Source organism: Cervus elaphus, chromosome 19, assembly GCF_910594005.1.
Source record: "Cervus elaphus chromosome 19, mCerEla1.1, whole genome shotgun sequence".
Taxonomy (NCBI): domain Eukaryota; kingdom Metazoa; phylum Chordata; class Mammalia; order Artiodactyla; family Cervidae; genus Cervus; species Cervus elaphus.
The window spans coordinates 40,501,023-40,525,614 of record NC_057833.1 but is presented as its reverse complement, the minus strand read 5'-3'; the positions used below and the strand labels follow the sequence as shown (position 1 = coordinate 40,525,614).

General features: G+C 39.3%; 1 protein-coding gene across 11 annotated transcripts in view; it reads right to left on the bottom strand.

The window, feature by feature from the left end:
• LOC122675400 (LIM domain containing preferred translocation partner in lipoma) overlaps window positions 1–24,592 on the bottom strand; it is a 713,437-nt gene that overhangs the window by 177,711 nt on the left and 511,134 nt on the right. For all 11 annotated transcript variants that reach the window (XM_043874070.1, XM_043874067.1, XM_043874069.1 and 8 more), the window contains one exon: window positions 7,656–7,782. In XM_043874070.1, coding sequence (XP_043730005.1) covers window positions 7,656–7,782 — 127 coding nt within the window. The remainder of the gene's footprint in view (window positions 1–7,655; window positions 7,783–24,592) is intronic.

The following is a 24,592-nucleotide window of genomic DNA, read 5'->3' as shown; positions in this document are numbered from 1 at the left end:
TAGGGCTTCCCAGGTGGCACTGGTGGTAAAGATCCCACCTGCCAATATAGGCGACATAAGAGTTATGGGTTCAATCGCTGGGTCGGCAAGATCCCCTGGAGGGGGAAATGGCAACCCACTCCAGTATTCTTGTCTAGGAAATCCCATGGACAAAGGAGCCTGGCGGGCTCTGGTCCATAGAGTTGCAAAGAGTTGGGCAGGATTGAAGCGATTTAGCACACACATATAAGCTCCAATGCTGGCCACTAGCCCTGTTAAGTTCCACAATTTTCTAGCAATAACTTTCTCCCTCATTAATTTCAATATCTTTTAAAAATCCTCCCTCTATTTTAAGTTCTGAACTTCACCTTAAATTATAGTAATTTATAGTTCATTACCCCTTGTTCTTTCTGTGTATCTACCCGTGGCACTAAGAGTCTCTTCTAGCATAAACATGGTTTTCTAGTTGCCCAGGGAAACAGGTTGCTCCAAGATGCAAGCACTTGAACCAAGGCCTGTAGCCTTGCAAATGATTGGAGCTAAGGATCTGTTTGTGGTTAACTGAATTAAAAGAGACCTTCTCCTATCTTCAACTTTCTTCTATATTTCCTCTCTCTCCCCTACCAAATAGTGTTCAAGGCCTATTCAAGTACACCCCTGCTAATAGAAAGACACTTGGGAATCTGATAAAGCCAAAATTCAAGCCCAGTAGATGCAAAATGTTCAGAATATGCGAGGCTATCTTCCCTTCAAAGATCTGGACTGATCATACTGTTCTCTTAAGATTCATCTTTGGTAGCATTTAACTAATACTATAATGTAACAATTACAACTTTTGATGAAGATGGAAAAGAAGGGGCAATGGAACACTAAAACTAGCACCTTTTCAGATGAAATCATAAAAAAATCAGCTGAGATCAGTGGAAGGTTCTAGCTTGTAATATTTTATCAAGAAATGGCTTGAGAAAACAAGATGAGTTGTAGCTATCAGTGATTTGCTTCCTCCGAGGTCAACAGTCAACTCGTGATTGATAGAGTGGTATTAGGTGGGCTATCTCTCCAGAGTATGTATCTGAGCCATGGCAAAAAGTCTATGCTTAAGAGTCACATCAGTTAATTCAGGAGTTAAAGACAGTTAAAGTATATTGCTAGTGACAATGAAGTCAGAGCTATAGTAGCCCTGGGAAAGAATGATAAGAGACAGGAGTAGTTAACTACAGGGACAGCTCACATCTTTTTGCAATGGTAACGAATCAGAATGAGCTTAAGATGAGACGAGTAAGTCCAAATCCTAAAAGTTATGCTGTGTAACTTGAACTCATTGAGTCTCTCTCAATCTCAGTTTCTTCATCAGAAAAATAAAAACATCATTTTTATTGTAGTTGTTCAGCTGCTCAGTCGTGTTTGACTCTTTGCAAACCCATGGACTGCAGCACGCCAGGCTTCCCTGTCCTTCATTGTCTCTCAGAGTTTGCTCAAACTCATGTCCATTGAGTCTGTGATGCAATCCCACCATCTCATCTCTTTCACCCCCTTCTCCTCCTACCCTCAATCTTTCCCAGCATCAAGGTCTTTTCCAATGAGTTGGCTCTTTGCATCAGGTCATGACCAGGTCTATCAGTCAGACCATGACTGTGAATAGCCTTTTTAAACTTGGAGAGCTTTAGGTAAACATCAGCTTTGGTCATCACCACCACAATGCTTATCATCTCACCAACAATAGAAAGGGTATAGAAAGAAACAGATACATAAGAAAGAGGAATTTTCAAACAGTCAAATTGAGAAGACACAGGAATGACTCTCTATTCCTCCTGCCCAAGGAGGGAGTGTTAAGATAATTCATTTATGGCACTTCCCAAGTGGTCCCATAGTTAGGGCTCTATTGCTTCCACACCAGGGAGCACGGATTTGATCCCTGGTTGGGGAACTAAGATCCTACATGCCACATGGCATGTATATAAAAAGATAATTCATCTGTGGCCGGCTTCAATACTTTTGGGGGGAGAAAGGGTGCACTGTGTAGTTATATTATCTCTAGTTGTTGTAATCTGAAATGAGTCTGCCCTCCTCACAGTATCTTTACATCTATCTACCTTGTTTCAAAATAATTTGCTGACATAATGATGGTTCACTCTAAATACTTCAATATTTGCTCCTGACAACAAGGATACTGTTTTATATACCAATGCCATTACCATACCCACAAAATTGACACTGATGTATTATTATCTAATATATAGTTCATATTTAAATTTCTCTAACCTCTCCTCAAATGCCCTGTTTTTTGATTCAGATCCAATCAAGATGTATGCCCTGCATTTGAATGACATGTATTTTTCATCTTCTTTAATCTTAAATAGCCTCTCATAACACTGACATTTTTAAAGAATTCAAGACAATTGTCTTTAAGAATGGCTTATCATCTAAATTTGTCTATTTCCTAATGGTTAGATTCAGGTTACATATTTCAGCAAGGCTATTACATAGACAATGTTGTATACTTTCTACTACATCATATCAGCTGGCACATGTCAGTTTGTCCCAGTATTGGTGATGCTAAGTTTCATCGTTTGAATTAAGAAAGTTTCCAAACTCTATTTGTGAAGGTATCTTTTCTCCTTTGTACTCAAGTCATCCGTGAGGTAACCTTTTGATATCCCTCCCCTACTCTGAACGTACCATAATTACAGTTCTTTAAATAAAGAAAACATGCTAAGACTGATGGGAAACTCCATAATGAAAAACAAAACAAAACAAAAAACCAAATATATTCATAAATTATTCCACTTAAGGAAAAAGAAACTAAGAGTTGCACAGAGAAAAACCAACATGACCACAGGGGAACCTTTTCCATTGATGCCATTTATTTACATTTTGTTCCCTGTCACTCACTGGTATAGCTCATAATCTAATAGGAGATCTTTGACATGAAAGCTCTTTATGACCTTCAGCAAATCAGCTATAGTGCCAATGAAAATTTCAGCATTAAATCGGCAAAGTGATAGAAAAAGTGAGCAGCTGAGGTGAGGCTGGCAATGTTAATGCAAGAGTGAGAAATTCTTTTAAGGTGGTGATTAACAATGCTATTTCCAGCCCAGATTGGAACTAAGGTAAAATTCTGATAGAGAACAAGAGATGACTCTTATTCATCTCTCATGGGTCAGGCCCTTCTGTTGCAAACACATGAGACATAGCCTTCCTCCCCTTATCTTCAGACAGACTTTGTCTTGTATGCTCACATACAGTCTCTGGCAGACCCAACACAGTGCTTTACCCCTTGCCACACTGATATCCCTAACATGCTTGCCTCTTGCCCATCCTTCCCAGGAACTTGTGGGTCCCCTGAGGGCAGAGATCCTGCATCTGGTTGTCCCTGGCACCCAGCACAGAGGCAGATGTGGACAATGCGCTTGAGAAATATTTAATGTTTAAAAAGTAGAAGAGTAAACCACAATCCTGTTAACTCATCCTTTGCTTCCTGCTTTTACCTACCATAAGAGGTAGAAAAGGCATTCTGACTTTGGAAACCATAGTCTTAACCACATTTCATGAAATAGTTCTCATAACCTTTTATCTCAACGTGTGGGACTCACTACATAAGATAAAATACTCGGTCTTTAGGCTATTGGTTCCAGCCTACCTCTCCAACCTTATTCCCAATATCTTGTTCCTTCCCACATGGATGCTTCACTCCAGTGATTTTATTCCCTTTTATGTTAAAATTCTACTCATCAGAAATGACATCACTTCTCTATTATCACTGCACTTCCAAGGCTCTATTACCATAATTTAAAAAACAACTGAAAGTTTATCTACTCTATAAACACTTTACATTCCTGCCTCATAATTTGCTCTCTCTTTCTTCTATACTCTCAAAGGAATTTGGCTGAACTTTGAATAAGTTACTTGTCACTTTCTGCCTTGCCTTATATATTGTTAAATGCCACAACACTGTACACATCCTCTATTAGACAATGCTGCTGCTGCTGCTGCTAAGTCACTTCAGTCGTGTCCGACTCTGTGCGACCCCATAGATGGCAGCCCACCAGGCTCCACCGTCCCTGGGATTCTCCAGGCAAGAACACTGGAGTGGGTTGCCATTGCCTTCTCCACTATTAGAAAATAAGCTTCTTTAAATATAAGACCCATGTCTATATTGTTTTATGTGCATTTAACACCGACCCAGCAGACTAGCCTGCACATAATAGGCTGTTCATTGGTGGATGTTTTCCATAGAAAGTAATTTTCTTTAAATCATCCTGGGCTCAATTTATATTTTGCTCATTCTATCTACTTGGTGGTACTTGTGGTAAAGAACCTGCCTACAAGTGCAGGAGAAACAGGAGACACAGGTTTGATCCCTGGATCAAGAAGAACCCCTGGAGGATGAAATGGCAACCCACACCAGTATTCTTGCTTGGAGAATCCCATGGACAGAGGAGCTTAGCAGGCTACAGCTCATAGGGTCACCAAGAGTCAGACAGGACTGAAGCGACTTAACACAAACTTACAAGAGAATATCTTCTCTTATTTTCCATTTGTCCAAAGCTAATCTCCTCCATAAAACCTTTCCTAAATATCCAGACTAAACTTTGGAAGGGATGGATGTGTTTATTACCTGAATTGCTGTGATAGCAAAACATGTGTATCCATACATCCAAATCCACCAAATTATATACATTAATTATGTGAAGCTCTTTGTGTCTTCAGTAAAGCTGTGGGAAAAGCTTTTAGAAGAAAAAAAAATGTATAGACCTGGATTTTGGATTCTAATCCACTCCTGCAACTTATTAGCTGTTGACATTGGGCAGATTACTTAACATTTCTGAGCCTTAGTTTTCTAACCTGGAAATAATAATACCATTTTCTTCACAGGATTATAGCTTTTTCTGTAAGGATGAAATGAACAAATTCTTATAAAGTACGTGGCATATAATAGTCCTGCCATATTGTAAGCACTCAATAAAACTTAATCGTTATTCCACATTCCCTCTTGTGGTTTGTAACATTCATTTGGCAATGATTATTTATCAGTTTGTGACATATGTTCTAGTTTTGCTTGGAACTTAATTTTAAATCAAGCATTATTAATGGATTTTTAATGGGCATATCTTGTTTTCTTAAGTAAAGCATGGGATAACTTTGATTATTGAGTATATTTCTACATGCCAGAACTTGACTAAGTGTTTTCTATAAATATTTCATTCAATACTCACAGTAACAGTATAAAACAGCCATTATTTCCATGTTATAAATACAGCAAAACAAAATGATGTAGACAGTAAACAATTTGTTTGCATTGTCTAAGCTAGAAAGTAGTAGAGTTAGGACAGTTCTTAAAGGCAAAGATAATATTTAATTAAATGTTTCCCAGAGTACCTTATTATATACTCATTAATACAGTCACAACCTATGGTCAATGTTGTTTATTTCTATCTATTTTGTTGCTATAATTGAAGCATACATTATGGCATGTTAGCTTTTTTGTTTTTTATATACCTTAATACAAATAATAAAGGGCCTTATTTTTCACTTTTAATAAGTTATTTTCAAACATTATCTTAGGTTGCAATATAAGATCTTCTCCCACATCAATGACAAGAGCATGATATACTTTTAGTGTGTTTCAATATAACTAGAGATTTTTTTTTTTTTAATACCATCCTCTGTCCATTTGTGCTAGGCTTCCCAGGTGGCTCAGTGGGTAAAGAATCCACCTGCAATGCGGGAGACACAGGAGATGTGAGTTCAATTGCTGGGCTGGGAAGATTTCTTGGAGGAGGGCATAGCAATCCACTTCAGTATTGTTGCCTCACAAATCCCATGGACAGAGGAGACTGGCAGGCGACAGTCCACAGGGCTGGACACGACCAAAGCGACTGAGCAGATAGCGCACAGATGCACACGTGCTAATCTCTGTCAACTTATATTTAACTTTTAGCTTTGTACACTTCTCTGCATTAATGTTGTTTCTATAGTGAACTTACTATGAAAGAAACACTAAATAACATTTGCTTCACACTCTTGATTTGGGAAAAGGAAATGAGGCAGTGGAGGAACAGGCCAATATGTTTAGCTGGTGGAAGGCAGAAAAGGAATCAGAATGACTCTTTAATCCCACTATTATGCTCTTTTAGCTAAGATACACTGTCTCCTGAATACAAATAAATGCCACATTTTTCATATTTTAATCCAGTCCATTTATGATGTGGGTTTGGACCAGTGCCCCCAGTTTACCTGTTATTAAATATTCTCAAATAAGAAGTGGGAAGACATAAAAATAGAAAATATTTGAATAAGTAAGAGTCCTGGGCAATTTTCCCACTTCTCTGTCTTTGTTCCTGCTGCTGCTGCTGCTAAGTCACTTCAGTCGTTTCCGACTCTGTGTGACCCCATAGACGGCAGCCCACCAGGCTCCCCCGTCCCTGGGATTCTCCAGGCAAGAACACTGGAGTGGGTTGCCATTTCCTTCTCCAATGCATGAAAGTGAAAAGTGAAAGTGAAGTCGCTCAGTCCTGTCTGACTCTTAGCGACCCCATGGACGGCAGCCTACCAGGCTCCTCCATCCGTGGGATTTTCCAGGCAAGAGTACTGGAGTGGGGTGCCATTGCCTTCTCCAGCCTTTGTTCCTGCTGCTCCCCAAATGTAATATCCTCTCTCTAGAAGTTCTTAGAGCAGGGTTACTCAGAATGGTGGATGGATGCCTAGTTGACTGAGACACTCTGTGAAGAGAGAAGTTCAGAAGCAGACAGTATTTATAAAATATTATAGCAGCTTAATAATTTGTTCCTGTTAAAAATAATAATGCTAAAACTCTGTCCTCCAGTTTGTATTCTTTTTATTTCATTTTCTTAGTAACTAATTTTAATTATACTCTGTGGAGATATTTATCTCCAACAGATTAGAAAGGAAATGGAAAATTTGAAAGGCACTGCCTTAACAAGTCCAGGTTCAAGAACCATTAATTCTTCTCAAAAACATTCCTGATGTTCTTGATACAGAGACCTTTTACATTTTATAACATTTGACCTAAGTCCCTCTTATAACTCTACCTAGTATACCTAGACTAGCAATTATTTGTGTGCTTTTTTTTGTCTTTTCTGAATAATTCCAACCTCCTTGAGGACAGGTTATATATTTTTAATACTTCATAATTGGCATATAATTTATAAATTGACATTACACTAATGGACTGGATGCATTAACCATTGATAATTCTTCATAGGTTTTGAGGAGAAATAAAACAAAACAAAACAAAAACAAAGAAATAAACTCTTCCTAAATAGGGAAAAAATAATTAAGAGCAAAGAGTTTAGATACCACCCAATTCCCCATCTTGTAAATGAACGTCTTCTATTTCCCTGAACCCACACAGAAACCCCATCTCTGCCTAATGAGAAGCTAATAAATTGTCAAATATTAAACATTTAAAATAAAATTTGAAGTCAAGAAACTCTGCATAACTCCTGAAATTTAGTCCAAGCTAAACAGATATCACATTTACAGCAGTTTCACAAAGCAGTTTCCAGAACACTCAGGTATGTGCACATGTGTACCAACTCCAATGCATCAAGACTCAAAGCCTCTACCAGTGGAGCTGATACTATTCCTAAATACTGATTAAGGAAAACAGAATAGAACCTTTACTTCAGAAGTCAGTCCTAGACCCCACTCACCAAAGTATTCATCAGCAGGTGGATTTTCCATGTCATATAGCATCTTCTTGGTCAGATGCTCGAGCTCATCTTCAGGGCGGAATGAGGAGGGTGCCACTGGAGGTCCCATGGACCCTGTTTGTCCACCCTGAAAGGCAGAAAACACAGAGTTCTTTCAGGGCAATCTAGACATCAACCAAGGCAGCCAGGTAGTGTTTGCACTGGACAGGGTTATTAGAAGGCCTGGGTTTAGGATTGATTGGTTTTATCAACTACTCAGGGTCTGACCTTGGAGGTACCACTTTATTTACTTGCCTTATCTAGATAAGCCATCTATCAGGCTTTAGAAATTCATGTTTACAAAGAATAGAGCTGTATTTCATTCAACAATTGTAAGCAGTCACTATATGCCAGTTGTATATTTTAAAAAAAAAGATGAATATATTCAGTCTCTTCCCTTACTCAGCCTACAGTCAAGTGAGAGATATAGGCACCCTAATAATTAACGATAAAGAATTGTAGAAAGTGCCCAACTGGGGCACAAAGGGGACTCTGGCATGAGAGGAAGAATTCCAGGGGAGAGGTGTCAACACAGGTTAGGACTTATTCAGCTGAAGGAGAGGAAACACACAGGTTGAAGTATCTTACATTCAGGTGAGGAAAAAAACAGGTGGCTTAAGGAGCTCCAGGCAGTTGTATATTTTGAGACCATATGTAAAGCCTGAGATAAGAAAGAAGATGAATATTATTGGATACATGGGGTCCAGAATGTGAAGGAACTTGTGTTCCAGTTAAGGAGGTTAAGTGCCCCCCGGCCCCCACCCGACTAGACCACTCTTGCACTGCAAACATACATAATCAAATGAGAAAGTAAATAACCAGCATTAAACACTGGATTGGTGTTCAATAGATGGGTGCACCTGAATGAAAGCAATGTGAGGGAATCAAAGGTCAAGTGAAAGAATACTTGAGGTGATCAGCCAAGAATCTACCAGATGCAAAATAGCTTGCACTATGTAAATAAGAGGGAATTTCTTATATTTTCCTTTGCCTATATTCTAACTTTGACCATTTCTGATAGCATACCCCAGTATCTTCAATCAAAGTATTAAAAACAGAAAGACTGTTATAAGTTTAGAAATAATGGTGATGATGTTCCCTGTGGCTAAGGGAAAGAACTGAGATAGGGAATGCAGTTCCTTGATGCTTATCCAGTCTTAAAATTGTTGACCAAGTTTCTCCTTTCATGAATAGTTTACAAGAATCAGTTCAACAAAATTTGAAGCTGCATATTCATTCACCCATTGTCTTCACTACACCAAATTGAGTTCTTGGATGTGAAAATCCCTTGAAGTACATATCCCTGTACAAAAGTTTCATTATTGTAATATTACCAGAATTTATTTCAACAACCAAGAGGGCTATTAATTAATTGTGTTATGTTTAAGGCATGAAATGCCTTCTAAACTATATATATGTGAAATTGTTGATTGGTACCTATTGGACCTTTTACTCTATAATTATCATTCATCTGGCACCTGCAGAATCATTACCTCACTACTCATTGTGAGGTAAAGAAATTGATGCCCCAAAAGATCAGGGCAGGGCTAACTAAGGTAAAGCCAGGACAAGAGCCCATCTTAGATTTACTCATTTATCCTAGAAACATTAAAGATTAATCTCAGGGCCTCCTCTAAACTGCAAACAATGTCTTTCCTACAGAGTTAGTGTGAGGGTAAAGAAGCTCTTGACCCATTCACATTTCTTTTGCTTATTAGTTTATCCACACGTTCTTACAGGGTCTATTTGTGTACCCTCCACAAGCATAAAGATGTGTTAAGACACAGTCTTTGCCTTTGAGAGGACTTGAGTCCAGTGAGGGTGAGAAACACACACAGATGATTCTTTACAAAAAGCACGCAATATTGGTGGGAATACATGCAGATATGAACATTGGAGTGATTTGCTAGTATTGTTAAGTTTCAAAACGCTCATTTTTGCTATCAACTTTTAGGAAAATTTTACAGAAATGTTCATAGAAGTACATAAAGTTACTGTGGCCAATGACAGTGAAGGACTATATGGCATAGCAGTGGCATTATGGTTGGAGACAGAGCTTTACCAAAGTGAGCCTGTGAACCTTTCTGAACCTCAGATCTTCTTCTGTAAAATGGGCTTGGGAATGCTACCTCACAGTCTTTGTGAGAATGAAGATAACTTGATTTTTGGGCTTCCCTGGTAGCTCAGTGGTAAAGAATCTGTCTGCAATGCAGAAGACACAGGAGACATGGGTTCGATCCCTGGATCAGGAAGATCCCCTGGTGGAGGGGCAACCCACTCCAGTATTCTTGCCGGGAAAATCCCGTAGACAAGAGGAGCCTTGTGGGCTACAGTCCATGGGTTCACAAAGAGTTGGACACAACTGATGTGACAGGATTCATGCAGGCAACTTGATTTTCATGCTAAATAGAGCTTAACTACTACTTTCAAGCCATGGTAACAAAGGAACTCTGGATCCCCCTACCTGCCTCAGAGGGACAGGACTATCCCCATACAGGTGACAACAATGAAGATGAGATAGGAAAATTATCTATATCCTTTTTTTGCAATTAAGAGAGAACTTACACACCAAATTTGGTATCACCTGGCTCTAAAACTCTATGCATTTTTTTAAACCAAACATTACTTTCCAGAGAGAAAAATGCTAGAAAAGTATGAAATATTAATGGTGGTGGCTGTTTTAATTTAAATCAACAGCTAGTAAAGAAAATCTAATAATTCCTGTTTCCAGCCCAACCCTCAGAAAATGGACAGAGTTTATCATTGGTTGGCCCTAATATCTCCCTGCTTTCCTTTTCATTTAAACAAAGAAAGAAAACCAAGTTTGTCCTCTGTAAATCTAAGCCAGCAGTTCAGATTCTACCTTTAAGAACATACATTTCAAGCAGAGGTCTAATTTCAAAGTACTTACCATGTTAGTGTTTCACCGATTTTGAGGGGTAAAAAATGTGTTATTATTTCTTTTATTCTACAAATACTCCTTCCTATTTGTTTTTGATACTTTTTCTGAAGTAACACATTTGGAAAGGTTCTTTTCTTTTAGATTCTAATCTCATATAATGGCTATCCTGGAATCCTAGTATTTCTTATGAATAAAGTATTTTCCCGCATAGCTCAGTTGGTAAAGAATCTGCCTGCAATGTGGGAGACCTGGGTTCAATTCATGGCTTGGGAAGATCCCCTGGAGAAGGAAATGGTAACCCACTCCAGTATTCTTGCCTGGAGAATCCAATGGACAGTGGAGCCTGGCAGTCTACAGTCCATGGGGTTGCAAGAGTTAGACATGACTTAAGACTATCTTTCTTTCTTCTTATGATTAAAGACCCCAAGAGATCATTTCTTTCAGTGTTTCTGGGCCTTATTTGGCTATAGAGCTCTCCACATATGCTGTATCCAGTGGGTAATGTTCAACATCTGTGGAAACATACTGGTAAAACCTCAGGTTCTTCCAAGTTGTCTCTCATAGTCAGAAAAATACAGCTCAGGACTTTCTTCAGGGCTCAAGTCTCAAAGTAGTAGTTTATAGTACCTTTCTCATTGGGATGAAGTGACTCCTTTCAATTTCTATCTTGCTTAGAACTCAACACATCCTAGGAAAAATTAATAACTGTCTGATTCATCTTTTTTTTTTTTAATAAGCAGCTTCTAAAATTGTGTCTGGGCAATAGACCACAATTGAAAATTTTCAACTAGGGGTGAGAGAGGGCTGGCAAGGTGTGTGATGCATTTTTTGTTTTTTATGTCTTCAAAAGTAGAAATGTGAATAGTATCAGCGGTATACTCATTGTGACATAATAATTCCTTGTATCTATATGACCATTCTCAAAGTGCCTGCTTCCACGTATATGTAATCTCCAATGTTTATACAACAGGCTTTTGTGATATATGATCCCTTTTTATGGATGAGGAAACTGAGGCTCAGAGAAGGTAACTGAGCAACCTTGTGTGAAGTACCAGCTCTGAAAGACAGCAGAGCCCTGACTGAGACCAGGGGTGTTTCGGCTCCACTTCAAAACCTCTCTGGGCTTCGACATTGTTGTCTCCGAGCACTACTAGCTCTATTATTCTCTAGTCATTTGGATTTTAATCTACTGATTGTATTATTTAATAAGCAAACATGTCTTTCAGAGTGGAGGCTTACTGCTAAATAGTGAAACAAAAGCACTGCAAAACAGGTATAAACACAGTCTTTAATCTTTTCTAGGGAAAAGACATTCTTATAAGTATCAATATTAATCACTAACATGTGTGTTCTTTGAAATGCCTGGACCTCCTAGCAAAGGTGAAAAAAAAAAAACGACATGATCCACAGATGAGTTATTGAGAAGTAAACTTCAGAGAACTCCTTCAAAATTCTCTTAACATACCTTTCCTAAGGAAATGCCAAGTGCTAAGCACTATCATTATAAAGTCAAATTATTCAGGATTCATGCCTCTGACAACTCAGTTTAGGAAGAGAGAGACATGAAAATAGGCAATTACAGTAAAGTGTAAGTATGAAAAAACAGGTATGAATTCAGTGTTCTGAGATAGCAGAACAGTACCAGAAAGGAGGTGACTTTAGTTTGAGATTAAAGGATAAACTGGATTTCACCAGGTGAAAAAAAAAGGAAAACAAAGGAGAGAGGGAAGGGGAGAGAAAGAAAGGAAGAAAGAAAAGAGAGAGAGAGAAAAAAAGAAAAGGAAAAAAGGAGAAAAAAGTAAAGCTATTGCAGGAACAATATGCACAAAAGACCATGAATATTAGCAAAAATGTTAATAGAGGAAGAACAGAACTAGGATGAGGCTAGAGAAATGGACTGTGGTCAAACTCAAGACTGTTTCAGGCAACAGACAACCATTAGAGATGGTTGGATGGCATCACCGACTTGATGGACATGAGTTTGAGCAAGCTCCGGGAGTTGGTGATGGACCGGGAAGCCTGGCATGCTGCAGTCCATGGGGTCACAAAGAGTCGGACATGACAGAGCGACTGAACTGAACTGAGGAGATTTAAAATGGCCTCTCTTTTTTTGGTCTTTTATATTTCGTCCTACCTCCTTTCAAAGAGAATGGGCTGCCTTTATGGGTGCCTGGTGTCCTCTGCCAGTGTTCAGGAGCTGTTTTGTGGAAGTTGCTCTCAGCATTCAAATGATCTTTTGATGAATTTGTGGGGGAAAAAGTGGTCTCCCCGTCCTGTTCCTCCAGTATGCAGGTCAAGAAGCAACAGTTAGAACTGGACATGGAACAACAGACTGGTTCCAAATTGGGAAAGGAGTATGTCAAGACTGCATATTGTCACCCTGCTTATTTAACTTATATGCAGAGTACATCATGTGAAGCTCTGGGCTGGATGAAGCAAAAACTGGAATCAAGATTGCCAGGAGAAATATCAATAACCTCAGATACGCAAATGACACCACCCTTATGGCAGAAAGCGAAGAAGAACTAAAGAGCCTCTTGATGAAAGTGAAAGAAGAGAGTGAAAAAGTTGGCTTAAAACTCCACATTCAGAAAACTAAGATTATGGCATCTGGTCCCATCACTTCATGGCAAACAGATAGAGAAATGATGGAAACAGTCAGAGACTATTTTTTGGGGCTCCAAAATCACTGCAGATGGTGACTGCAGCCATGAAATTAAAAGATGCTTGCTTGCACCTTGGAAGAAAAGCTATGACCAACCTAGACAGCTTATTAAAAAGCAGAGACATTACTTTACCAACAAAGATCTGTCTAGTCAAAGTAATTGTTTCTCCAGTAGTCATGTATGGATGTGAGAGTTGGACTATAAACAAAGCTGAGCACCAAAGAATTAATGCTTTTGAACTGTGTTGTTGGAGTAGACTCTTGAGACTCTCTTGGACTGCAAGGAGATCAAACCAGTCAATGCTAAAGGAAATCCACCCTGAATATTCATTGCAAAGATGGATGCTGAAGCTGAAACTCCAATACTTTGGCCACCTGATGCGAAGAACCAACTTATTGGAAAAGACCCTCATGCTGGCAAAGATTGAAGGTGGGAGGAGAAGGGGACAACAGAGGATGAGATGGTTGGATGGCATCACTGGCACAATGGGTGTGAGTTTGAGTAGGCTCTGGGAGTTGGTGATGTACAGGGAAGTCTGGCGTGCTGCAGTCCATGGGGTCACAAAGAGTAGGACACGACTGAGTGACTGACCTGAACTGAACTGAACTAAAAATGGTGGGTTGACTTTACTTAAGTCATGCTTCTGAAGTATGTCTTTGGTGAACACCTCAAACACCAAAGCCAATGATTCTTTAAAAATTGCAACCAGATGTCATGCTATTTCTGAGCAATTTAATGGTTAATATGCCTTAAAAGAACTGGTATTTACTAAGTAAATTTGCTAACTTCTCACCAAAATGTGTTTCCCCTTCCTTCTGAGCTCACAGCTAGACTACTTTCCATTCTCCCTTGAAGTTAGATATGGCCATACGAAAGATAGGAAGGAGGGGAGCTCACTCCTGGAGGAGAATCATCCATTGACTAGGCTTGCCTGCCTCCAACTTACAGAAGGAAGACTGGAAAGATTTACACTAAGAGGTTAATGGTTAAAAAGTGATGGGCCAGTGGTTTACAGTCATTTCATTTATATTTTCCATTTCTCTACAATGAAAATGTTTTCCTTAGATATGAAAAAAAGTTGTTTTTTTTTCCTTCCCCTGACACAAACGTGTCAGGAAACAGAAAATGTCCTACATCAGGCTCTTCTCTGCCATAGTTCTTGTCTTGCTAGGAGCCCAACTACTTATCATTTCAGGAAAGGCTTAATATGAATATGGTAGCCAAATTTGGATCTAGGCCCCTGGTAAAGGCCATGGATGACACTATGAAAAAATAAGGACAATTTCTGCAAACAAAATGCACATGGACAGAATCTGCTTGGTGAGCAAAAAAAAAACCCTCTGCCATCAAAACATGTATATTATCTAGGGTGAAACAGATCACCAGCCCAGGTTGGATGCATGAGACAAGTGCTCGGGCCTGGTACACCAGGAAGACCCAGAGGGATCGGGTAGAGAGGGAGGTGGGAGGGGGAATCGGGATGCGGAATACACGTAAATCCATGGCTGATTCATGTCAATGTATGACAAAAACCACTACAATATTGTAAAGTAATTAGCCTCCAACTAACAAAAAAATAAATGGGGAAAAAAAAAAAAACCTCTGCCAGATTAAGAACAACACAAATGATAGTATCTATCATATTTGTATAGCACTTCATTGTATTTGAAATGTTTTATATTTTCTTACATCAAAACCTATTAAGTACAAAAGACCTATTTATCTCTCTAATCTTAGTTCCACCTTTAACTTGTCCAGTCATTTTGATCAAATCATTTCTATTCCCTGAACCTCGGTATCTTTATGTGTAAAATGGTGTTTTCAAAGATTCCTTTGAGTCTAACTCTATCACACTTTTGCGCCTATAATATGAAAGGCACATATCATTACAGATACTTATAGTGAAATCACAGATATTCATATATACGGATACTTTGTAGTTTATAAAAACAGACACACACTGAGTAAGTGGAAACCTCATTATTACAGAGATTTCCACTTACAGGAGGACTTAAACTACCTGTCAGCATCTCCTGAAACAATCTAGAACTTCATTCAGCATTCTGAATCTGACTAAGCAGCTGGCAGGTCACAGGGTTTCTGCAGCCTACAGAACTTTCACTACACGTGGGGCATGAAATCAAGAACATACAAAGGTTAACCACCCTTTCCTACCACCACTCCTTCTTGAGTAGAGAAAGCAGAATTCCGTCCCTCCTAAAGAGAAAAGGAAGCATGGTAAACAGCCTACACTAAGGTGCAAACAGCAGAGAGCTCTAGGAGAATACCTGCCTCCTTGAATCTTTGTTATCACCAGTTTAATGATTTCAAAACATGTGCTAAGGATCCATGTTACAAAATGGCTACCTAATCAGTCATCATATTAGACTCTGAGTTTCTCTGATATTGACCTCAGCATAGGCTATTTTTCTTCCATGAGTCCTTCCCTGATGTTGATTTCCTACTTACAGAGGGCTGGGTAACTTGAAGTTAGTGAAAATCTTAACCTTACCAGAAAAGCACCGCCCAGGCAGATACGACACCAGGAAAAGGCAGCCAAGATATTCAGAGAGATTACATGATAATGAATGCTCTATCACTCTGGGTACCAGAGCTGTTCATTTTTCTTGTCCATTTGCAATGATGTACAAGAGGTTCCTTCTCTCAGAGGGAAAATAACTTCAATTATGTGTTCTTGAAAAAAGAAACATTGAAATTATCTTCTTTCAAAAGGTAGAATTAGCCCCAGTTTGGAGCTGAAAGCCTGCCAGAAAAAATATATTTCTGATATTTTTGCTCTTTTTTTCTCCCCCTATTTAACTATGTCAAGTTTGCAGCTTGTAATTTCCTGAAGCTGCTTCTACTTTCTGACTCTCACTGAATTATCACACTTGATGCTCAACATCTCACTGCTTAGTCAAAGGAGCACCCCTTCAGGCCAAGGGCAGAAGATGGGCTGAACACTCACTCTGCTTCACTTTTAAAGCGAAGGATGGGTCACAGAGGAGGAAGGGGCAGGAGAAGAACTACCTATCAACAATTAGAAATCCACAAGTGAAACATTCCTTACAGCTTCATGGGAGCAGAAAGGCATGCTCTTAGCTCTTCTATCCTTAAGGCCCATTTTCTTAGGGAATGAATGGTTAAAGGCACAAAGAAGAACACTAGAAAATCTGACTAAACTTTTGATTCTAGCTTGGAAATCCATGCCAGTTAGTTCTCAACTTGCAAAATCTTGGTTTTCTTATAACCTCTTTTTCATGCTCCTTTTCTCACGCCACGTATTGATGCCCTTAAATTACTCTTCTGAGACCAAATTTGGAGACATAGGCAAGGACTGATGATCCTGAATGATAGCATGGTGGAGTTACTGGATGTCACTGAATCCTGGGGAAAGTGCTGAGTGTCCACTAAGGGCCCATCATGTTTGCAAACCAGGGCATTATGGTGATGCAGCCTGAGCAGAAAGTGGCTTCCCTCCACAACCATCCCTCCCAATCCCCATGTGTCAGGGTAACCTCAAGAATGCCCCGACTTTGAGCATCCTTATTCCCGGGCCTGAAGTCTAGGGCACCATTTCAATTCCCCAAGGATTTGTTTCTCCATTAGACTTTTTCATCTATAAACTGTAAGACAATAATATCTAAATCATATGAAGAAGCTTTATGAAATATTAAACATAATGTTGTGTTTAAATGATAATTACAATTACCAGGAGGGACAACTTACAAACCACTAACTAAGAGGATTTTCTTCTTGGAAGTGGAAGGTTTGTAGAGTAATAGTAACTCTTCAGTCTCCTATTTGTTGATAAATTACTTCAGTCTAATCTAGTCTATTTGAATTTCACATTAATTACTGTAGCAAGAGATGTAATTCCTCAGTCTTTTAAACTATAAACTTTTACATACATGACATTTAGTGAAGGTATGCTACCCTGGCTCTCCAAATTGTTAAACTGTTGACATCTTAGCCTTTGGCATCAAAGATAAACAGTAAAGCAGAGCTCATGTTTGGTTATTCAGAAGGAAGTAGCCTCCTTATGTTTTCCTGCCTAGATGAGCTCCAAGCAAAAATGGCCATGTCCATGGATGCTCTCCCACTTGGTAGGCTGATATGAAAGGTGAAAAGCAGGAGCCCTAGATACTCAGGGTCAGGAAGAAGGTAAAGCAAAGATCTCTTGCCAACCGGTTTCATAGTTCACATTTCACTGCTCTTTCTCTCCAGACTCCCATATTCTCCATACTTTTATCCTTTAACAAGGCAGGCCTCCTTAAAGAAGAAAGCCAGTGGCCTTGTGGCAAGTGATAACATCCCCAGCAAATTGATTCCTACAGAAGGCTAATAGAAACTATTTCCACAGCACTAGAGCTAAAACCTACCTGCATTTCTTTGCTCCATTAATTAGGCTTTTTGTGTATTATGCAGAAGGGATTTGACATAACAAAAGGCAAGGCAATGACAAGACATTATTTCCATTGGTAAGTTTCACCTCAACAAGACTCAACACATAGAAGTTTGATGAATGGGATGAACTATTATTCAAGGTTGTGTTTTCAAACAAAACCAGTTCTTGGTCTTTGCTGTGCTTCACTAGTACCTGGCAGTGACTTTGGCTGTAAAGATATTTCATCTTTATTTGGTTGCCTGGAACAATGCAAAGGGCTAGTTGTTCCAACATCAGGAAGGAAAGAGTTATGACAATGCACTGCTTTCTATGTGCTGTCCCACAGAAAAGCCATCCTCAACCAGACATCTTAGTGTTTTTCTTACCAGGGCTCCGGCCTTGACCAGGGTTCTAATTCACTAGGGCCTTATCAATTTCTTATGTTTACATATTTAGATTGTTTTACAATTCTAGTCATTATTATGTTAAAAAAAGAGGGACATTAAAATAGTAATCTTCCCTTGTGGCTCAACTGTAAAGAATCTGCCTATAATGCAGGAGACATAGATTTGATCCCTGGGTTGGGAAGATACCCTAGAAGAGGGCATGGCAACCCACTCCAGTATTCCTGCCTGGAGAACCCTATGGACAGAGGAGACTGGAGGGCTACCGTCCATAGGTTGCAAAGAGTTGGACATGACTGAAGAGACTGAACATGTACTCTGATAATAACAAATGTATACAAAAATATATGTAAGAGTGCCATTGTGTTTGTCTCTGTAAGTATATAAGAAAAAGAGATACTGGAAATTAACAAATATGAAAATGTTAACAGCTTATGTTAGGATGATGGGGTTATTGAGTCAATATTTTTCTTTAATATTTTAAAATTAAATAAATAGAATATAGTAACAAATGAATGGCCCCTAAAAAATTAACAACTCTACAAGACACGAGATTTCAGTCTCATCTTTAGCATTTTCAGATACAAAGCCAGAAGAGAAAGAACGTGAAGTGGGGACAATTTGCTTTAAAAAAAAAAAAAAAAGACACCTAGATTTTCAGTCAGATATGCACAGAAACACTTTCCTACTATACAAGCTGTTTCTATCTAAGTGGGCTTGACAGATGCCTGAACGTGACACAAGACACTGAAATAACATGCAAATCAGTTTTCGGTCTTAATATGCAAATATGACGCTTGGCACATCACTTTCCATGGCTGAGGTAAATTTCTGTTTTTGAGTTTTTCGTGGGAAATGTACGCCGGCAAACAAATGGTTAACTCCCCATATTTCACCTAACACAAGGTGGTTTTCATTTGAGTCAGAAAGGTTCTTGCTCAGCGATCCAAGGCACTTTGGATGCAAAGGAAGGGCATGTGTTTTGTTCGGTAACAATACCACTGGCAGCAAACAAGTCCATCCTCTGACAGATGCACTGATCACATTGGATTTCTGGGCCTCAGCGGGCAGGCAGGCAAAGTGTCTTTGGGAGAATAACAGAGAAAAGGTTTTTGGCTTGACCTGTGAAAATCAAATCAAAGTAGCTCAACATGGTGGAAGATTAGCTTCTGGAGACAAAGAGGAAAGAGTCAAAAGTCCTTGCTTCCAGGGTACTGAAGTAGTGTGGAAAACTATAGCCTCATGAAATCTACATTAAATTATCCACAAATACTAGTAATTAGGCATTATGGCAGTCATCAAGATAATTGAGGTATACTCAATACCTCAATTGCTGGAATTGAAATTCCAGTTTAAGGAGTTTTTAATTCAGTCAAGAAATCAAGGCACATGAGGGAGAAATAATGAATGAAGCAAAACACTCTTGACGCTAACCAGTATGATTTAGATACTTCAGAGTCATGACTCCAGGAGCTGGCTACCTGCTTGGGTTCAAACTCCACATCCTCTACTTGACTCTTGGGTGACTCAGGGCAAGATGCTTCTTGTTACTAAATATCAGTTGCCTAAAGGTATCATAGAGTCAAATAGGATTTAGCCCCTGAGTTAAATGAGATGGCCCATGGAACTCATTCACTACCAACACTGACTAAGAGCTTATTCTTATCCTTAGAGACACGCTATATCATAACACAGCCATCCCCAAACTTTTACTGGTTTCATGGAAGACAATTTTTCCATGGGCTGGGAGGATGTTAGCGATGGGGAGTGGTTGTAAATATAGATGAAGCTTTGCTTGCTCACCCAAGACTTAATTCCCACTGTGCAGCTTGGTTCCTAACAGGGAACCCCCAGAGGTTGGGAGCCCCTACTGTAATAGACACCATGTGAATATAACAACGGATGATATGGATTCAGAGGAAAGAGTTATGGAGGACCGGAGCATACCAAAAACACACCAGGGAGGATAAGCTGGCTCTAGGATTCAAAACAAAGGAAGAAAAGCCTTTGCATTTCCATGATCCTTTACAGGCAACAAGGAACTCCAAGGAATACTCACACATGATACATTTCATTTAATACTTTTTAAGGCAGGAATGTGTGTTTTTTGTACAAAGAAACAACCATGTTAGTGCTTTGCTAGGTGACTTAGCCAAAATCACACCCATAGTAAGTGGCAGAACCAGGAGTTAAACATGAATCTTTTGATCCAAGCTCAGTGTTTTTCCACTAATTTACAGCTGCCTCTATATATTCATTTAGAAATATGAAACTTACATGATCTGTCATAAAGGTTAATCAAGACAGTCAACCTCAGTGATTAAAGCATGATGCTAATTATACCAGAGGTTGGAGACCAATGTGGCCCCGTTTACTTTCAGAAACATTGATTGTGGTGTAATGGAGAAAGTGTGGGCTTCGGAAGCAGAAAAAGCTGGTTCAAACACCAAGTTATATTCCTTATTTTGCATAACATTTCACAAGTTTTAAAAAATTTCTCTTAGCATAAGCATCTTCATTTGTAAATGGGGTCAAGGGGCAGGCAGGGAAGAGGGAATGTTTCCATTTCAGGGCCATTGTGAGTAATACCTAAGGTGACACATGGCATGTGCTAATATTTAATAGGGGCTCATGACTTATATTAAATGCTCACAAACAGTCTGTCAAGTGTGAGCTATGGCTGCCTTTCAAATGTGGCAGGAAGGTGGATGAGGGACTGTGAATGACTCAGTGGCATTCATCAGCACTGCAGCAGAGGGAGAAAAAGAGCATGCCCTGACAATGAATCTAAAGGCCAGCAACACTGAATATTTCTAACCGAGCAGCAACTTTGATTCAGACAGTAGTAATTCTATTGAAGAAATATCCCTTTCCATAAACTCTGAAAGGCAGAAATATATATGTACTTAATATATGTTTTTATTGATTTATAATTGATGAGACTGGAAATAATTAAGGTAGCTTGAGTAGTTTAGCAAGGACTAGACAATGTTCAAAATATGTTAACTCATTTAATCACTACAGCAGCCCCATCAGATCAGAGATCCGATTTTACAAGTGAGAAAACTGAAGCACAGAGATTATCTTGATGGTACCTGGGAACTTGGAATCTGAATGATGTCATCAATCCAGAAAGTACACATTTAAACATCACCCAACTGCTCAGACTTTCAATCCATCTACACATTGTTTCAGAGGGATTTTATGACCTATCTACTATGTTTAGGAGGATTTAATCTTGTATTATGTCTCAAACTATCAAGGGAAAGTCCCTCAGTGACAAATATTAACAATTTTATAATTTACAATGTTGTGTTAGTTTCTGGCATACAGCAAAGTGACTGAGTTATTTATACATGTGTGTGTGTGTGTAAATATTCGTATTCTTTTTCATTATTGTTTCATATTCTTTTCCATTATGATTTATTCCAAGATATTGAATATAGCTCCCCATGCTATACAGGAGGTCCTTACTGTGTATCTCTTTTATATGTAGTAGTTTGTACCTGCTAATCCCAAACTCCTACTTTATCCTTCCCTGCTTTCCCAGTTGGTAACCATCAGTTTGCATGCCACATGTGTCTGTGGGTCTGTTTCTATTTTATATAGTATGTACATGTATAGTATTTCCTCTGTGTAGAAAGACGGCAACCTAGAAAATAACAAGCGTCTGGGTCATTCTGATGAAGATGGAATGAGAGACAAGAGAGATAGTGCTGGTTTTGGTGTTTTCACTCATGATTTGGCAAGAAAAGTAGAACTTTCCCTCAAAAGATTACTTTCTTTATCAATCTCTGATACCAGCTGGAGAGGTAATGCTAAATCTCCAGACAGAAAAAAGAAATGATAACTAGCACTGTACTGGAGGTGGACAAGGGGAAAAATCATGTAAAGGGTCATTGATACTCTAATACAAAAGACTGGAAGATAATACCATTCCTGAGTGACCACAGAAATAATTTTTTTTTCCCTGTTGGGTTATAGCACAAGCATGAATAAAATAGTATGAAATATTCTATTCTATAAGAACTCAGGCCTCACCAAAATGTGCCACCCTGTAGTCTATTGGGAAGTAGATCCTCTGCACTCTCTGAGCATTCCAGAAACAGAAGACACACTAGAGAGGTCATTCAGTGGGAGGTGAGTCCCCACATTTATAATGAGAACACTGAGAGTCAAAGAGGGGAACTGAGTTGTCCCAGGTCACCTAAAACAGTGAGTGGTAGACTCCGAGGGCTCAAATCGGGAAAGCAGGTCTATTCTGAAACTAGTTCTTTTCTTTTTTTTTTTCCCACCATGAAAGATGCACTCAACACAGTGACGCATTCTCAGCGCCCTGTGAAGTATGGTCCTTCTTGGCACAACGTAGGGCGCCCTCATCTCCACTTATGCAGCATTCTGAACTCCCAAGATGGAAGCTGCTGTAATGTGAAACCCGTGGTGTTATTCTCGGCCAGCCTACACAGTCTGACAGCAGCTGGCACACACAGATGTTGTCCCCAGTGGGGTCTCCAGGCTCTGCTGCTGCCGTCCCCGGCCAGTCTCCCCTTCCCCGACGTAACAAAGGGTGGTTCTCTTAACACCATGCAGCATCCGTGAGCCACTATCTGTCACAGCTGAGTCCACAGCCCTAGGCAAGTTGGCCTCCATCTCTTCCCTCTCTTTTTGTCTGATCCACTGTTTTCTGATAATGTATCAATACATGCCTCTCAGAAAGAAATACTTCCCTACAGTGAGAATTTTCTTGATTCAGGGTCTTATTCAATGCCCAGGGCTTACAATAATACCATTTACAGAGTCGCTATTCTATACATTATCTCCTTTAATTTCTGAAATAATCCAACAACATGAGCACTTTTGTTACCTCACTTTACAGATGAGGAAACAGACACAGACACTCTGAGAAGCTTTTCTCAAAGTCACCGAGCTGGTGTGAGAAAGAGCTAGAATTTGTACCCAACCACAACTGATTCTAGAAACTGTCTTCCAAGTTGTAATAACTAGAGATTAAGACCCAGAAGGATGGGCTTTAAAGTGTCACTCTAATAAGAATGCAGTGAATTTTCTATGATTAAGTGCCATAAACATGCAAAAGGTTATTGTTGTAACACCACCATGCATGTCATCATAAACTCCCCATGTTTCACCATCTCTGTCATTCTAACTATTCTTCGGTATAAAGTAGGAAGCAAGTTATTATTGGTTTTATTCTTTTTCTAACCAAGAGATATACTGCAGTGACTGACCCAGGTCATTCAGTAGTGTCTTAACCCTCATGACAATGCTGAATGTTATGGACTCAGCTTCCAATGCTTTCTGAAAATAAAGTGAGCTTTTAGGAGAACAAGGACAAGATGTGACAGTAAATCAAGCACATTGAGGGTCACATTGTTTCACATGAGATGCAACCTGGGAAGTTCTTAATAGCACATAAACTAAACATAACTGAGGAGATGATTGTAAGTAATACTTTTATTCAAAGTATAATTGCCGAGTGCCTAGCAAGTATTAGTGCTAAAGAAATTAAAGATATAATTGAGACATGACCCTATCCTCTAAGAGATGTAGAAGGAAACATTAGACAGCTGGAAATATGCAAAAGTAAAATATCCAAAAATACAATAACCAAAGTCAAATGTTTTAAACAATGCTAACAGAACAAAGAGAAAGAGGAGGTGGTTCACGTTGGGGACGTGAGAAGATACTCACAGGGAAGGTGGCATTTTAATCAGGTCCTGCACGAAGATGTAATTTGGACATCCAGAGAGGGAGCAAGAATGACATTCCAGGTGAAGGTCCCCAAGAGGGAAGCGTGAGGTAGTCAAGTTGATAAGTTACCATTTTTCATATCAGGTAAAAATCATATATAATTGACCCTTGGTATTTATGCCCCTTTATGCTCCCTTTTGTTAGTTTCACTGTCTGTGCATGAAGATGTCAGTGATATTTTGGTGAAAGAGAGGGAACTGTCTTCTGGGGTATCCACCCTGCATGAGGCTGTGGGAGAAGTTTCTGCAGATTAGCCCGTGACTTCAGCACTGCAGGTCAGCTGCTCCGGACTCAGGTGAATACGACTCACTGATACTTGCTTTCACTGCTAATCTTAAAGAAATGATAGCTTTAATGAGAGACTGAAGAAAACAAGAACTGAAGTGGTTGTGAGGATTTCTGATGCTAACACCTCAGGGCTAGAGGTGTTTCTAGAGGAATGTCAGAGTAGAGAAACATGGGGGCTCTGGGCTTTGGCTGCAAGGGCAAACACACGAAAGATGAGGGTCAGGATGGAAGCTGTTTATTTACATGTTTGTTTGTCTTTTGCAGGTTTCGTAGAAGGACTTGCTGCCTTTACATAAAGCTTGGTTGCACGTTTTTAGGAGTGCTTTCCATTTGCCTTTTAGGTATTTACCTCCCAGTGGATATGAAGCACTGTCACATAAAGCCTATAGTACCATAAAAGCCAGACTGAAAAAACTCAATGTACTCTACTGTCTCTGTAGCTTAATCCACAAAAATTACTTTCCCCAACTAAGAAATGCACA